The sequence below is a fragment of the Paroedura picta genome, chromosome 3, assembly GCF_049243985.1.
Source record: "Paroedura picta isolate Pp20150507F chromosome 3, Ppicta_v3.0, whole genome shotgun sequence".
NCBI lineage: Eukaryota > Metazoa > Chordata > Lepidosauria > Squamata > Gekkonidae > Paroedura > Paroedura picta.
The window spans coordinates 120,819,659-120,838,067 of NC_135371.1; the positions used below are offsets into that span (position 1 = coordinate 120,819,659).

An 18,409-nucleotide genomic window follows, 5' to 3' on the forward strand; every position below is an offset into this window, starting at 1 on the left:
GTGATTCCCAGGGATTCTCCTTTTCTTCTGTATTCAACCTGTGAACCTTAAAAAAAAGTAAAATGTATAACTCAGGGTGGCATATTGAGTTTTCATTTGGCAACAGTCCTTGCCAGAAAAGGGTCAGGTTTATAAAGTGAACCCCAACAATCGCTATCTTTCAAGTGCGCAACAGTTCAGAAACATAACGGGCTGCTGCGCTCCTCGGGGTCCGGCTGCGGTCCTGGCCTACCCAGAGCCTAGAGGCCGCCGTCGAGGGCAGCCCGCCCGCTCTTGGTCTGGGCCGAGACGGGAAGGGGAGAGGCGTGGCGCGGCCGCCTGCGTCTGCTCCCGCACCTGCCCCTGGCCCTGCCCCTGGCCCTGGCCCGGGCGGGCGCGGCGGTGCGGCTCCAGTCCTTGGGCGGCTGCCCGTGGCGGGCTATCGGCGGCGGCGCGGGCATGGGCCGGGCGTGCGGCGGGCGCTGCGCGGTCTTCCTGGGGGCCGCGCTGGTGCTGGACGCGGCCGGGCTGGCCTTGGTGCTGGCGGGGGCCGCGGGGAAGCCGACGGTGTCCGGCTGCTCCCTCGAGGAATTCCTGGTGCTCAGCGGGGCGCTGCTGCTCTTCCTCTCGCTGCTCTGCTGGCTCCTCTGGTATTCGGGCAACCTGCGCGGGGTGCCGGCCGAAGAGTTGCCCATCGGGGCGCGCCCCAGCTCTCCCGCCACGCCGCCGCCACCGCCACCGCCACGCCGCCGGGCCAGCCTCGTGCGCCTGGCCGCCAAGCTCTCCAAGCGCCTGTCCCAGCGCCGCCGTCTGGCGCCGGCCGCCTCCTGCCCTCCCGACCCCGGCCGCAGCGCTGCGGCGCCCACAAGTGCTCCTGCTGCTGCTGCTGCTGCTGCTGCTGCTGTTCCCGCCGCCGCCTCCGCCCGGTCGTCGCCGTCCTCGAGCCCCCTCGAGCTCAGTCACCTTCACCCGCAGCAGGGGACGCCAGGAGAGCGCCTGGTGTGAGACCCTCGTCCAAGAGAGGCCAGGTAACCGATGCCAATCTGCTCGGTCCCCGCTGGGGCAACGCCGAAGTCGACTCCAACCCGCATCCCACCCCACCCCGTTCTCTCCAGCGCCGCGGCATCCTTGCGCCCTTGGCCGCTTGCCAGGGTTCCTCGCTCTGCCCTCGACTTTCCCCAACCTGCTCTGGGAGGTCCTTTCCTGAAAGATGCCAACCCCCCCCCCCCCCAAGAGAGTCAGGGAGAGTGCAAAAGGGGTGGCCTCCAGCCCACATTGAGCATCATTGCACTCACCAGCACTGATAACTGAGGGACTTTTGCTGTTTTTGAAAATCATCATAGAATCATAAAATCGTAGAGTTGGAAGGGACCTCCTGGGTCATCTAGTCCAACCCCCTGCACTATGCAGGACACTCACAACTATTGATCTGGGGCCAAGGGATCAAGCCCTATGAAGATAGGTTGAGGGACTTGGGAATGTTCAGCCTGGAGAAAAGGAGGTTGAGAGGGGACATGATAGCCATCTTTAAGTATTTGAAAGGTTGTCATTTGGAGGAGGACAGGCTGCTGTTCCCATTGACTGCAGAGGAAAGGACACGCAATAATGGGTTTAAACTACAAGTACAATGATATAGGCTAGATATCAGGAAAAAAATTTCACAGTCAGAGTAGTTCAGCAGTGGAATAGACTGCCTAAGGAGGTGGTGAGCTCCCCTCACTGGCAGTCTTCAAGCAAAGGTTGGATACACACTTTTCTTGGATGCTTTAGGACAATGGTCCCCAACCTTTTTATCACCGGAGACCACTCAACGCTTGACAATTTTACTGAGGCCCGGTGTGGGGGGGGTAGTTTACTCCTCTACTCTCAACCACTGCCCTAACGCTCTCTGATCGCTATGGTAATGTTTAAACATCCCTTCAAAATAAGATACAGACACACCACAACAATGAACATAAGGAACATTTTATTTTCATGGAAATTTTAACTCATGACAATGACAAATCAATGGGAACCCTGAGCTTGTTTCTCTGCAACGAGATAGTCCCATCTGGGAGTGATGGGGGACAATGACACCCGAAGTGTGTTGTAAAGGGCTGGGGGGGAGGGGAGAAGGCGTCCTTCGCAGCCCACCTCCAATTAGTCAACGGACCACATGTGGTCCGCAGCCAACAGGTTGGGGATTGCTACTTTAGGATGCTTAGGGCTGATCCTGCGTTGAGCAGGGGGTTGGCCTGTATGGCCCCTTCCAACTCTATGATTCTATGATTCTATAGCTCATCCAGTGTAACTTGCTACCCACCCACCCTTAAGCCTTCACAGAATCCAGCCCCTGTTTCAAAATTTCCAAAGATGGAAAACCCACCACCTCCTGAGGAAGCCTGTTCCACTGAAAAACTGCTCTGTCAGGAACTTCTTCTAGATGTTTAGATGGAATTTCTTTTGAATTAATTTCATCCCATTGGATCTGGTCCATCCCTCTGGTAGTATGTCACTGTGGTGTCCTCCTCACAGGGTAGGAGGATACCTGTTCTTTTTTTAATGGCCAAAAGCTGGCAGAAGACAGGGGAAGGGAAAGCACTGGGAAACTCCCTTGTGTGGAAACTCCATGGCCAGGAACTCATTCCTAGCAATGAGACTGAAGCTGGAATTATGGATGCAATTTACCTGGAGTCATTTAGGATTAAACAAAACAATCAGTCCCCCAACCCTAAATATTCACATTTTGCCTTTTTCAGTCCCTAACTGGAGTTTATATATTGGGGCTCTTAGGAAGAAGTGTGGTTGATTTCTAAGTCCTAGGGGTCAGTTTCTAGGACCTTAATAGCATTGGGCTGGGGTTCAAGTTGAATGCAAACGGAGTGGCCTGGTTCCGGTTTAGTCCTAGCAAATGAAAGTTCCTGAGGCCCAGAACTCTGGTGAACAAAGTCCTGCATCAGCACTGGCCACCGATAAGCCATTCTTAGCTAGCTTAAGGGACTGCAGAGTTCAGTGAATTCTGTCTTAGCATGACTGTTGGATGGATGTACTGTGGGAGCATAAGCTCTAAGTGGCTTCATATACCAAATGGATTAAAGTTCTCACCCACCCACATTCTTCCAGTGTGCACAGGGCACATTTTCATGAAGCAGGGATGCATCTTATGCTTCAGGATTGAAGAAGATAAGAATTGTTTTTCACTATTCTAAGGAGCTTCAAAGTGGTTTACCATCTCTTTCCCTTCCTTTCCCCCCAAGAGACACCCTGTGAGGTAGGTAGGGCTGACAGAACTACTCTGTGAGAACAGCTCTAACAGGACTGTGACTAGCCCAAGGTTGTCCAGCATGTGGAGGAGCAGGGAATCAAACCCAGCTCTCCAGATTAGAGGCTGCCACTCTTAACCACTACACCAAAGAGGGTGTGCAGTTGTGAATTGAGATATTACCCCCAAATGCTTGTTCCTGCTACCGTGTATGTTGCTCTTTGCTAACGATTTTAGTTTCTTTGGTGGTCACCAAATGAAGTGACCCCTCATAGATTTCAAGGCAAGAGACATTCAGAGGTGGTTTGCCATTGCCTACCTCCATGTCATGACCCTGGTGGTCTCTCATCCAAATACTAACTCTGGCCACCCCCACTTGGCTTCCAAGATCTGACAGAATCAGGCTAATCATGGCTATCCAGGTCAGGGTTCAGCTGTTTTCCAATTGAATAATATTGCCTGCAGTTCCATATGTTTTCCAGTACTGAGCATCCTGCCTACAGATACAATTGACCTGACACCCTTAAAAAATTGCTTCTCTTTCTGCTGGAGAAAGAATCTGTTGCCTCTGGAAAGAAAGTGTTAAGCCTCATTAAAATTGTTGGCTCCTGTAAGCATCAGCTTCCTGCTTCTCCCTACTTGCTCTTGCCTTGCCTGTTTCTCACTTTGGGGTTGATAAGTACAGGTGATATCACTCCTGGCTTCAGCCCAAACACCTGTCACACTGATGGCCTCTGGTGTTCCAGTGGCTGGCTACTGTGAACCAGTAGATTTTGAGCTGAGATGTCCATGGGGCCAGAAATGGGGGGAAAAAACCAGATCTAATTTAAGAAATTGAAAGGAGAAACTAGAACATAGAACATGGTATTTTTAGGGGGCTAGAATTGATTTCCAATCTAATCCTTGATTATGGGTTGTTTTCCATGTTTTATTACAATGAAAACCACATGTCTTTTTAAAATAATTCTATGTTTTCAGTTCTTGAGGAATGCTGATAATATAAATGGACTCATGAGAACCAAAGCCAAAGTCTGCTAGAATGGCAGAAGTATTTCACCTTTCTTAGTGGAGTCTTGCTGCTGTCCATTGTATTAGCATTCATATCTTTCTATTAATATTTGTTCTATGGCTTCATACTGAGGAGAAATGAAACCTAAGGGCTACAGTTAACCTGAGTCACTCCTATTGCCATGTTTGTGTGTTAAGTGCCATCAGGTTGCTTCCAATTTAAGACAACCCTATTAATTCACCTTCCCCAAAACATCATATTGTTAGCCATTCTCAGGTCTTGCAAACTGAGGGCCATGGCTTCTTTTAGTTGAGTCAATCCGTCTCATGTTGAGTCTTCCTCTTTTCCTGTTACCTTCTACTTTTCGTAGTATTCTTGTCTTCTCCAGTGACTCCTTATTCTCATAATATATGATAGCCTCAGTTAGTCATTTTAGCTTCTGTGGAGTGTTCAAGTTTGATTTGGTGGTCCATGGTATCCATAAAACTCTCATCCAACACAACATTTCAAAGGCATCTGTTTTCTTCCTGTCAGCTTTCTTCATTGTCCAACTTTCACTCATAGTTATGGGGAATACTGTGGCAGGAATTAACTTGATCTTGGTCAGCAACAACACATCCTTAACACGCAAGGACCTTTTCTAGCTCCTCCGTGACTACCCTCCCCAGTTGCAATGTCCTTCTGACTTCTTGAGAACAATCTCCCTTTAGGTTGATGATGGAGCCAAGGAATAGAAAATCTTGAATTATTCATTATCAATATTAAAGTTGTGTAATCCCCCAGTAGTTATTACTTCTGTCTTCTTGATGTTCAGCTGTAATTCTGATTTGGCACTTTCTGCTTCAACTATCACCAGGAGTCATTTCAAGCCTTTACTGTTTACTGCCAATAATGTGATGCCATCTGTATATGTCAAATAGTTAATGTTCCACCAGTTTTCACTCCACCTTCATTTACATCTAGGAAGATAAAATTTATCCTTGTCTGACACCGTTGTCTGTTTTTTCATATTCTGTCTTAACAGTGACCTTTTGTCTGGAATCTACCACAAACTCTTTGTTTCTGATAAACTAGAGTGTGTGTACAGTTATCAGGTACCATGCCAGAGCTAAAATACTAAACATTTTGCTAGAACTTCTACATCTTTGTACAGAACATGGGTCTCTCCTACCCCGCCCCACACTAAGGTTTGAATTTATTAAGAATAATAAAGATTTTCCTCACTCTGTGGCACTAATAACTTTCTCTTCTTCAGTCAGTCTTTCCATTTTAAAAGTCCAAACTGAGGCAAAGTTATTGCTAAGTATTCCAGAGCCAAACGGTCTCTTATGGCTTCTTTTCTCTGTATCTTGTGTATAATGTTATAGTCATTGTATGAAATACATACCTATAAAATCTCTCTTGCTTTTAGCAAGTTATTGTGGGCAAGATATAATTTGTACTTGTTATTCAGCAATGTTGCATCCAGAACAACAACAACAAAAACTTTGTCATGATAATTCTCCTGTTCTAGAACTCTTGCTCTCTGTGAGATCATCTTGAATGGTCACGCAAAAGAGAAATCTTTTTCTGTTGCAGATTAATTCCACTGTTGGCAAATAAAGGCTTGGTTCTCCAACTGTGGCACAAACTGCTTGGTGTGACTCATGTAAATGGCAATCTGAACTTTCCCTTGGTTTGATGGTCTTCAATTAATATAACAAACAAGAGTATTGAAATTCTGCATGCAGTTCAGTGCTGAATATAGGGGGTGAATGAGTGGGACTAACACTCATCCCTGATTCATGCTGCATGTAAGGAATGGGCTGTACATCAGGATCTACATGTACACAAACACAATGCTGAGCAGGTGGTAGATGCTTAATTGTCTGGAATTTAGTGTACAGTATGCTTTTTAAAAGGGTAATGAGTTCAACACATTTAAGAAGGTATAGCAGCTTGTCAAAATTGCATCAACATATTTCATGACCCCCTTGCCATTGATGACGGTTCATCCAATGAAGCTGTTGAACTACCCTCGTGGGGAGCTGAAACAGCTGTGAGTTCATTGGATAGAGGTATTCAGCTAGCTGTGTCACAGCTCCAGCCAGAAGCCTTGAAGTGTGTTCCTGCTAGTGTTGTGTCACTTGAAGCTCATCAGATTTGCCCAAAGCAGTCATGTGCTGTCAGCAAAAACGTAGGGTCATGTTGCATGAGAGGAGATGTGCGGCATTACTGAGATCCCAGTGAGCCAAAGGATCCTGATGACAGTGAGTGATTGCAGGATGGCTTCCATGCAGACTGGTCAGCCTAATTTAAGGAATGGCTGCAAGGAATGCAGTGTGGATGCAATGCACTTAGTTTCTAATGGAGCAACATGAAGTCCAAAACAAAACTGAACATCGGCTACACTTGTATCACTTTAATTTCATTTTCCAAAAACATTTACAGAATCTTGCCATAACATGCAGTGGTTTATACATTTTCACCAGCATTTCTTCAGTGAAAAGATATGTCTTCAGTGATATTCTTTTTATGAAGAGTCACAGATAGACTTGGCCTAATGGTAGTATATGGTACCATTAGGCTAAATCCATTTGTAAGAAGGGACCCCGAAGAAAACTTTTTCTATGCTAAGATATTTGAAAATCTTTTATATGAAAATATCTTGATCTGAAAAGAAGTGTGACTCTTCATAAAAAGAATATTGTTTGAGATGTGTCTTATGGGAAAAATGGCAGTGAAAACATACAAATTGGTGTATGTTTTTTACAAGATTCTGTGAATATTTTTGGAAAAGATAATTAAAGTGATTCACATGTAGCCAAGTGTTCAGTTTTGTTTTGGACTTCATATTGCTGCATGGTTTCTAACACTGCCACACATGCTTGCCCTCTGTACTACCTGGAATAAGACTCTGCTATATATAAAAATATTCTTTGAAGGATTTTCTCTTGTTATGGTATTAAGATAATTATTAATACTGGTCCTGTATGAAAATAGAAAAAATCTTTGTAAAATTTAGTTGATTTGTCACTGAAGAAAATACATGTGAAAATGCTTGATAACAGGTCTGCGTTCTGGCATACATTATTTTTTGAATAAAAGAGGACTTACTGACTTTACTGGTGTAGCCCATTTGTCAACTTCTTTTATTGTTAGTTTCTAATGCAGCCTAACTCTACACTCTTATTCCTGTACTCCCTGACAACCCCTGTCTAGTAGTAATGACTTTGACTTTGGACATCCTCCGTGGACGTCTTAATTTCTTGGTTTTGACTCTTCAGTTTGTTTTGGACTTTCTCTGATCTGGTAACCCTCTGGCATCCAACTCCTGGCTTGTTTATTATTGTGGCCTTGGACTTCCTTTCAGTGCAGCCCCTCAGCTGCAAGAAGCTGAGGTGGAGGAGTGGCACTGTATGTGAGGAAAGGGCTTACCTGTCAGGAAATTCTAGTGAAGGAGAGTATATCTACAGTGGAAAGCATCTGGGTGAAAATAAGCGAGGGGAAAACAAACAGTGTGGTGGTTGGTGTCTGCTACCGACCGCCTGACCAACGAGAGGATGTGGATGCTGCACTTTGTGAGCAGCTTGAGAAAATATCCAAACGGCAGGACCTTGTCATCATGGGTGACTTCAATTTCCCAGATGTGTGCTGGGAAACAAACTCTGCGAAGCGTCCTCAGTCATGCAAGTTTCTGACCTGCCTGGCTGACAATTTCATTTATCAAATGGTAGATGAACCCACAAGAGGTTCAGCCATACTGGACTTAATACTGACCAACAGGCAAGAGTTGGTGGATGAGGTGAAGGAGGTGGGGACCCTAGGGGGAAGTGACCATGTCCTCATAGAATTCCTTTTGAGATTGGGAGCCAAGGAAGCTTGTAGCCAGACGCGGATGTTGGATTTTCGTAGGGCAAACTTTAATAAACTCAGAGACATGATGAGTGTCATACCATGGACGAGAATGCTGGAAGGGAAGGGAGCATGTGAAGGGTGGGCGCTACTCAAACAAGAGCTATTGCATGCTCAATCAATGACTATTACAGAAATACGAAAACACTGCAGGAGCTCTAAGAAGCCTATTTGGATGAACAGAGAACTTCAAGAGGAACTAAGAAAGAAAAGGAAAATGTTCAGGAAATGGAGGGAAGGACAGAGCTCTAAAGAAGAGTACCTACAGGTTACTAGGCACTGTAGATCAATCATCAGAAAGGCCAAAGCTGAGAGTGAGCTAAGATTGGCCAGGGAAGCCCATTGTAACAAGAAAAGATTTTTCAGTTACGTGAGGAGCAAACGTAAAGTAAAGGAGGCAATAGGCCCGCTGTTGGGTGCGGATGGACAAACTCTAACGAAAGATGCAGAGAAAGCAGAAAGGCTTAGTGCCTATTTTACATCTGTTTTTTCCCACAGGTCAAAGTGTTTAGGCACATCTAGAGATGGCTGTAGCCAAAGGATAGTGTCTGGGTGGCAGGTTAACATGGATAGAGAGGTGGTTGAGAGGCATTTAGCTGCACTGGATGAGTTCAAATCCCCTGGTCCAGATGAAATGCACCCGAGAGTACTCAAAGAACTTTCCAGAGAACTTGCACAGCCCTTGTCCATCATCTTTGGAACCTCTTTAAGGACTGGAGATGTCCCGGAGGACTGGAAAAGAGCAAACGTTATTCCGATCTTCAAAAAAGGGAGGAAGGATGACCCGGGAAACTACAGACCAGTGAGTCTGACCTCTGTTGTGGGGAAGATAATGGAGCAGATATTAAAGGGAGCGATCTGCAAACATCTGGAGGACAATTTGGTGATCCAAGGAAGTCAGCATGGATTTGTCTCCAACAGGTCCTGCCAGACCAACCTAGTTTCCTTTTTTGACCAAGTAACAGGTTTGCTGGATCGGGGAAATTTGGTTGATGTCATTTACTTGGATTTTAGTAAAGCTTTTGACAAGGTTCCCCATGATGTTCTGATGGATAAGTTGAAGGACTGCAATCTGGATTTTCAGATCGTTAGGTGGATAGGGAATTGGTTAGAGAACCGCACTCAAAGAGTTGTTGTCAATGGTGTTTCATCAGACTGGAGAGAGGTGAGTAGCGGGGTACCTCAGGGTTCGGTGCTCGGCCCGGTACTTTTTAACATATTTATTAATGATCTAGATGAGGGGGTGGAGGGACTACTCATCAAGTTTGCAGATGACACCAAATTGGGAGGACTGGCAAATACTCCGGAAGATAGAGACAGAGTTCAACGAGATCTGAACACAATGGAAAAATGGGCAAATGAGAACAAGATGCAATTTAATAAAGATAAGTGTAAAGTTCTGCATCTGGGTCAGAAAAATGAAAAGCATGCCTACTGGATGGGGGATACGCTTCTAGGTAGCACTGTGTGTGAACGAGACCTTGGGGTACTTGTGGATTGTAAACTAAACATGAGCAGGCAGTGTGATGCAGCGGTAAAAAAGGCAAATGCCATTTTGGGCTGTATCAACAGAGCCATCACATCAAAATCACAAGATGTCATAGTCCCATTGTATACGGCACTGGTCAGACCACACCTGGAGTACTGTGTGCAGTTCTGGAGGCCTCACTTCAAGAAGGACATCGATAAAATTGAAAGGGTACAGAGGAGAGCGACGAAGATGATCTGGGGCCAAGGGACCAAGCCCTATGAAGATAGGTTGAGGGACTTGGGAATGTTCAGCCTGGAGAAAAGGAGGTTGAGAGGGGACATGATAGCCCTCTTTAAGTATTTGAAAGGTTGTCACTTGGAGGAGGGCAGGATGCTGTTTCTGCTGGCTGCAGAGGAAAGGACACGCAGTAATGGGTTTAAACTTCAAGTACAACGATATAGGCTAGATATCAGGAAAAAGTTTTTCTCAGTCAGAGTAGTTCAGCAGTGGAATAGGCTGCCTAAGGAGGTGGTGAGCTCCCCCTCACTGGCAGTCTTCAAGCAAAGGTTGGATACACACTTTTCTTGGATGCTTTAGGATGCTTTGGGCTAATCCTGCGTTGAGCAGGGGGTTGGACTAGATGGCCTGTATGGCCCCTTCCAACTCCATGATTCTATGATTCTATAAACTCCAGCTTCAGTGAAGATTGTGTCCAACAGCTGTTCCTGCTCTAGGCTTCCTCCTGACCCAGCACCGTACTGAGGCAGCAGGACACCTGACCACATCCAGCAGTATAATATATCTAGTACTCAGCAAGTCTGTGGATACTTACATCCAGAAACTGGAGGCATGAACAGTCATAACTTTCTGCACAGCTGAAAAAGCCCCAGGTTTGCAGGAAAATGCGAATTTTGTTTAAAATACAGTGAGAAATTAAAACTCCACAAAATAACAGAAGCAATTCTTATGTCTTTAAGAAACAAATGACTTCAGTAGTTACTAGGCAACCACAACCATATTGCCAGTTGAAGCACTGGTTTTTGTCAGTAAAGGAAGGAGGGGGCAAAACTCTTTGCAGGGCTACTTTGGCCATTGAGGGAGGGTTCATGCGGTCACTGCTAGGGTTGTGAGCTCTTTGAATGGAGTCTAGGGAGGGCAGAGTTTGGGAAGAGGAGGATACCATAGAGTCCACTCTCCAGGTCTCCAGTTCTGTTGTCTGGAGATTAGTTGTTATCCTGAGAAATCTTGAGCTGCCACCCAGAGCCTAGCAATCCTAGTCCTGGTTCACCAACAATCCCCTGACCATTGCCACTGTTCAACAGCAGCCAGCCCACAAAAGCCAGTGTAGTGTAACCTTTAGAGACTTGGATCTGGGAGATCTAGGTTTGAATACCCACTTTGCCATGGAAGCTTGCTGAGTGACTGTGAGCCAATCACACACTCTCCGCCTAACCTACCTCACAGTTGTTGTGAGGATAAAGGGGATGAAAAGGGAATGATATATGCTGCTTTGGGTCCCTATGAAGGAAGTAAATTAAATAAAACATAAATATAGCTGGAGATGGTGTAGATGAAAAGTGGGTTTGATTGGTGGTTGTGAGGAAGAAAGATGAGGATATGGTGTTGGTCAGGATGAGGAAAAGAGGAAACGCTGTTGGGAAGAGAATACAAGGGAGAAAGTGCCCTTTGCAAGTCCTTGTAGGTCCCCCACGTGTAACAGTATGTTCCACTGCAAGATAAATTCATGATATACTTTATATCATTTTCAACATTTGACATGAGACCTCAAAGTGCTAGTGTGACCCAGATTATAAATACTTTTTCAAGCCCTCGCTTTAGTGACCCTGGTGTATTGCTGAGCTTTTGCTTCAATCTGTTCTGGATATATTGTCCCAGGGGAGATCCTGCTGTGTTTGTCCATTTGCTTCACTCCCCGATCACGTGCTGTAATGTCATAACAGAATAAAAGCACTTAGAGAGTGCTCTGTGTATGACAGCTGTCCCTTGAGGGACATGTAATGCCATCTGAACAGGCTTTTCCCCTGTTTCTCTGATTCACAATGTTTTATGCCTCCTCATCCAACTCCCCAGAGTCTGTACAGATTGTAGCAAAAAGATTGCCTATGTGAACATTAGGGCAGTAGACTGATATGCAAGAGTCAGGTTTCTGCCAAATTAAGAAACATTAGGATGCACAGCATCAGTGGCAGGGATCCAGAAACTGCCATCTTTCCACCCTATTGGGTCATAAATGTATTTTCCCATTAGAACTCTGAAGCTCAAATAATCCCTGCTAAGAGAAAAAAAAACTGGGACAGGGGAAGCACTTTTGGGGAGGGGGCATGGATGAGAGATAGCTTCAGCTCCCCTTTCTTTCTTAGAGTAGTTTTAAGTCCCCCCCCCCATTTGACATAGGCCAATAGAACATCTGGTTTGCCTCTAAATAGGATTAATGACTGCCTTTGAGTTACTTTTTTGGTACCAGACTTCCTGTTGACATTTTAGTGTATGGTTTCTCTCACGCTAGTTGTTTAGTGTGAAATTGTTACAGTTAGATTGTTTGCTTTTCAGAGAATCCAGAAACTCAACTTGTAGCCAATGTATTGAATTCCAGTATTTTCTGTGACTTCTTTTGCAGACCTGATTTATTTTGTTTACCTAAAACAAAATTGTCATGGCTAGTGGTTGTGAGAATCTTCAATTGCTCAGACTCACAAACTCTTGACGGTGCAAAAGATATCATTTATTCAGAGCAAGTGAGTTAACTCAACAATACTTTGTCAAAACTGAGGCATAGACAAACAGGCATGGTGTATAACCACTCAACCAGCACACATGCCCCCGTGAGAACCTGTGCAAAGTGACTTCAAACAGTCACAACAGTTAGATAGGCAATGCCCAAGAGGTGAATGGAGATGGAGAAGAAGGGATGGGGAAGAAGTGTGAAAATGAAAGGAAATGCCAGATCAAAACCAAGGCAATAAAACAGGTCTAAAAGCTAATATCAATCATGGCAGAAGCATAGCATTTCTGACATCCCATCACTCCAAAATCAGCCCCACACAGCTTCAGAGGCTAGGCTGAGTGAAAGTTGCAGACATGGCACTCGTAATCACATAGCAAACCTGTGCTGGATATTGGAAAAGTCAAGGGAATGTCAGAAGATATCTACTAAGGTTGTATGATTTGGTCCAAATTGGTCCAAATCTCCCTGAAGTGACCCCAATTCAGAGACAGATCGCTCCAAAGTGGTCCAAACTGCACCACTCATCAGAACCAGAGCAGCATGCTTTGGAGTGATTCGGACCTGCTTTGGAGCATTTTGGTGCTCATTAAAGTCAATGGCACCATTGACTTCAATAGGAATTTTGGCTTTACTGCCTGGGGGTGGAGATTTAAGATACAGCCTCCACACTTTCAGGGTAGCTTTGGAAGACTCTTCCTTGATTCCTCTCCAAATTTTAAAAAGTTTGTACCAAGGGGTCCAATTCTAGGGGTTCTCAAAGAGGGTGCCCCATCTATTCCATTATATCCCATGAGACAGACTCTCCATTGTATATAATTCTTATTAAAGTCAACGGCGCCATTGACTTTAATGAGTGCTGAAGCGCTTCAGCTGCTTCAACCAAAGACAGATCAGTCCAAAGTGGCTTCATCCAAAGTTGAATCTAGCCAGATCGGACCCTTAGTGCAGTGGTCCCCAACCTTTTTATCACCGGGGACCACTCAACGCTGGGGACCACTCACCAGGGACCACTCAACGCCTTTTACTGAGGCCCGGTGGGGGGGGGGTAGTTTTCTACTTTCAACCACTGCCCTAGCGCTCTCTGATCGCTATGGTAATGTTTAAACATCCCTTCAAAATAAGATACAGACACGCCACAACAATGAAGTGTGTTGTAAAGGGCTGGGGGGATGAAGTAAAGGGCCGGGGGGGGAGAGAAGGTGTCCTTCGGGGCCCACCTTCAATTAGTCGAAGGACCACATGTGGTCCGCGGCCCACAGGTTGGGGATCGTTACCTTAGTGCACATCCCTAAATTGTCTACATCTGCTTTACTGACTACAAGAAAGCTTTTGATTGTGTAGACCACAACAAATTGTTGGAAGTCCTGCAAAAATCAGAGGTTCTAGTGCATTTGATCAAACTAATACAGTCGCTTTATGCAAACCAAGAAGTCATTGTATGTATACCATTTGGTGACACTGGTTCAAAATAGAGACAAGAGTGTGCTAAGGTTGAATTCTTTTCTTGTTCCTGTTTAACATGTCTGCTGAGGTCATTATGAGAGAGATTGATCTCAAAGAATCAAATACTGGAATTACGATTGGAAAAAGGAATATAAACAATCATTGGTAAGCTGATGAAACTACCCTCCTGTCAGAAACTAAGGAAGGCCCAGAATAGGTGATCACAAAGGTCAATGAAGTAAGTAAGAAATTTGGTCTTTCCTTAAACACTAAAAAGGCAAAAATAATGACTACTGCGAAAAACAAGACATGTCACAATAAAAATTGATGGTGAAGATATCGAATGCATTCAAGAATTCATTTTTCTTGGATCACAAATCGATGTGAGTGGTAATTGCAGTATGGAAATAAAATGTTGCATTACTCTGGATTGCTCAGCAATGATGAACTTGAACTGAACATGGAATAACAAGGATGTAAGCCTGGCTAACAAATGTAGTTTAGTTAGATTTTTTCATATTTACAATAGCCACTTATGGCTGTGGAAGTTGGATGATGGAAAAAAATAGAAATGAGAAGAATCAATTCATTTGAACTCTGGTGTTCGAGTAGGTTTTTGCGGGTTCCATGATCAGCAAGAGTCACAAACAAGGAAATATTACAGCGCATGAAGCCTGATATATCACGAAACTCTTGTTCACTTACTTTGGCCATATCATGCAATCCAACTTCATGGAGAAAGCAGTTATGTTAGAATTGGTCAGTGGGGAAAGGAAACCAGGCCTGAAAAGGCCATGGTGGTTGGACACGATCAGGGTGGATACCAGCCAGAACATTGCACAGCTGAAGGAGGCGGTGCAGGTGAAGGAGGCGGTGCAGGATCGGGGATTGTGGCAGTGGCTGTACCATGGGATCGCCAAGAGTCAGACATAACTGAATGGCTGACAACAACAACAACAAAGGGACAAGGCATTTCCCCTCTATCCACTTAGCAATTTTACTTTCAAAGCTAAGACTGATTAGTCAATGTTTGTGCTGTTCTTAGGGATGAGGGTAGGCAGATTGGTGTGTTGTATGGCTAAGTCAGTGGTAATTTGAGATGTTGTAGCCAAGGTCATGTATTCATCTCTACAGCCAGGGTTATGTATTTACCTAAAGGTAAAGGTAAAGACATCCCCTGTGCAAGCACTGGGTCATGTCTGACCCTTGGAGTGACGCCCTTTAGCGTTTTCATGGCAGACTCAATACGAGGTGGTTTGCCAGTGCCTTCCCCAGTCATTACCATTTACCCCCAGCAAGCTGGGTACTCATTTTACTGACCTCAGAAGGATGGAAGGATGAGTCAACCTTGAGCCGGCTGCTGGGATTGAACTCCCAGCCTCATGGACAGAGCTTTCAGACTGCATGTCTGCTGTCTTACCACTCTGCACCACAAGAGGCTCATTGTATTTACCTCCTTACTTCATTATTTGCTTTCTTCTCTGATGCGGGGTCCAGAGTGGCTTGTAATGTTCTCCATCTTCCCTTTTAACCTCACAACAACCCTGTGAATTGGGTTAAGCTGATTCACAATTCCAGTTGCAATTAATTCTCTTTTCTGTCTGATAAAACATCACTTTTCAAAAGATGCTATCATTCCCTTCTTTACCAGCAATTTTACAGAGATAAAATTACTCACTAGCTCTGGGATATAAAGACAGTTTGTTACGAGAGCTTCTTGGGCTTCTCAGCTTGGGAGCTTGCAATTATTTTCCTGGAGTCAATGCCTTCAGCCATGACAAGGCATTCATGTGCAATAAATTTGCTTGGTTTTGCTCATCTAATGTTTCAAAAACTGCTTTATCAGCACACAAAAGGGCAATAAATCATATAACACGTTCTGTGACTCCTAAAGATAACATAAAATATTTCTTTATTGGCTGCTGCTTAAATTTGATCTAAGCCTCCTCATTTCCCCCCCCCCCTTGCTGATCTAAGCTTCCTCCTTATCCCCCCCCCCTTTGGAAAAGGATTTTCACTGCTTAGCAGTAGAACAGTCCATCTTAATGTGGCCTTATTTCACCAAAAGGACAAATGTTCTCATTTTTGTTATTTATAATGAAACCTATTCAAATTATTTGGCTAGTATCTGCTCTCCTTAGTACTTGTCCATCATATTCCCCCTCAAATCAATTGATAATATTTTGGAGTGGCAAATAATTCTTATATTCAATTCAAAACACTGTATTTTCATATGATTCTGGAAGGCTGATAAAAATTAACACAACCACATCCTCATATGTAATTTCTTTTCCTGCACTTCTCATTTGGTCAGCTAATTTCAACATCTTGTCAAGATACTGCTGGAGATTAGCATCTCCCTGCATTCTTATGTTAAACAGGCATTTCTGAAGGTAGAGCGTGATCTTTAAGGCAGATAACAGCCCACAAGCCTTTTTCGATGACATAGGTCTTCATTATTCCTCTCCAAATTAGATAGCTGCTCTCTGTGAGCCTATCTATCATGTGGCCATGCTGTGCACTTTTGTTCTCGCTTGCTTGTGCCATAAGCCTCTGGCAATTTTTCTACCTTTAATCAGAAATATGCTCAGACCATCATAACCTCTGTTGGCAGAGTAATAAACACAGTGATGGTGCATAACCTGTTTAAAAAATATATATGAGATTTATTTAGGAAGTAGTTTACTTGATAGGACAGAGGAGAAACAGAGATAGATTCCTAACTACACCCCTGGATGAGAGAGATAGTAGGCTGAATGAACTACAAGAAGAAGGAGGAAAATGCCCTGTGATTAGCAATCTAGAGACAGACAAGGAATTACACTTAAGAGAAGAGAAGGTGCTGTCCTCACTATCCTATCTAATTGTCTTCTTGCTGTCCTTGCAAGGTTTTTTCTTCTTTGTACACCTGTCATTGTCCTTTCCAACAGGGTCATCTCCTGAATTTCTTGTAAATATTTGTGCCTGTCTATCTCAATTCCACTGCCCTTGTCCTTTCTGCTTACGGTGGAACTGTCCGATCTAGCTTGTTGCAATAAGACTCTCTGTTGGGATCAAACAGTTCAGCCCAATTCCTGGCACACAAAACGCAAGGCGGGTATGGGTGAGAAAAACAAGGCAAAACCTGGGGTCCTACTGCTGAGTCTGTTTACTGAAGCATCACCATTGGCAAGGATTGGGACAGCTAACATCTGCACTACAAAACAGCCTCTCTTGTTGTGTTTTTGTCTTATTTAAAAATTCTTTTTAATCCTGAGGCAGGTGAGCTACATAGCCAGTAATATTCACCTACTAGCTGTCAGTCCAAACTGGTCTTCAGCTTTCCAATGTGTATTTTTCTACATTCCAGATTTACGTACCTGGACGTGAGCCAGTAACCTTTGCTGCTGCTGCTGCTGCTTCCTAGGGCAGCCTGGGGCTGCATCCATAAACTGGTCCACAGAGTGTCATGTTGCTATTGACTGATGGAGCTCCCTCCTGTGTGGCATCTGTTGGAAGAGTCTAGTTTTGTTTTCATCCACCCAGAGACTGTTCCACCAAAGCATTGCACTACCGCCTTTCTGAATGCCGTTCACACAGATACCCAAAGGTGAATTGACAACTTGCCTGCAGAAGAGGCTGACTCTCTAAGTTGCGGAATGACTTTTGACAAATGAATTCTCATGAAGGATTTTTGTGGGTTGCAAAGAACACTATATGAGGGTTCCTCAGTCCCCTGAGGTCTGCTTATAAAAATCTGTTGATTTCCAAATGTGAAGCCATGAAAAGGAACCTAGTCCTAATCTCTTAAAATGTGTATTTGTTTACAAGAAAATACAGATCTATTTATAATAAAGTAAATTTTTATTTTTGTGGGGGGAGAATGTACTTCTGTTGCTTGATTTGATAGCATGTTGAAGATGAGCTGCAGATCTTAGGCCCTCCAGTGCAGACAGGACTAGGTTCCTTGTTCTCCATGCTGCATTATCCTTTGTAACTCTGTGTATATCACTGGCATTCCTCTCTTCTCTGTTATGGCTTGAAGAGCGCTCAGCAATGAACAATTAGCTCTGTGATCATAAGGGGAATTAAGCTGAGGATGTGTGGTCAGAGTTCTCATACAAAAGGTCTAATGCTTCTTAATCTGAAATGTGAATCCAGGCTGACATGAGCATCTGACTTTCTGCATTCAATCTAGCATCATGAACCATCACACATGCCACAAACAGCATGAGACTCAAGGGTGTTTCCCAGTTTCATACATAAAAATGTTCATAGATGGGAAATCTTTTGCCAGGTACACACTAAAGTGACCCTGTAAAGGAGTCACTAGAGATTTGGGGGGTAAATCCTGGGTGTCACGAACCCAAGCAGATAGTGCAGTTGCGGAGCCCTACCTCGATATCCCAACTCAGTGACTACCGACGCCTGGCATTTCACCAGAAAGTTGGTTTTATTGAAGAGGGGACACACAGGCGAGCACTCAGCTAAGGCAACACGTACAACAGGAAAATTGACTGTGACACTGCTCTTAGATCGGACCCAGGTTTCATAGGTACATGAGTAGACCCTCCCCACCCCCAACTGGAGAGCCAGAAAACCTTTCCTGAGGGGAGATGCTTGAAACCAGCCGGGTGTGAAATGTTG

General features: G+C 44.5%; 1 protein-coding gene across 1 annotated transcript; it reads left to right on the plus strand.

Annotated features, from left to right (window-relative positions):
• The first annotated feature begins 41 nt into the window (after positions 1–41).
• Positions 42–17,634, plus strand: TMEM238L (transmembrane protein 238 like). The gene is made up of 2 exons (XM_077327478.1): positions 42–1,007; positions 17,133–17,634. The coding sequence occupies exon 1, from the start codon at positions 439–441 to the stop codon at positions 982–984; it is 546 nt and encodes a 181-aa protein (XP_077183593.1). The 5' UTR covers positions 42–438; the 3' UTR covers positions 985–1,007; positions 17,133–17,634.
• The last annotated feature ends 775 nt before the right edge of the window (positions 17,635–18,409 follow it).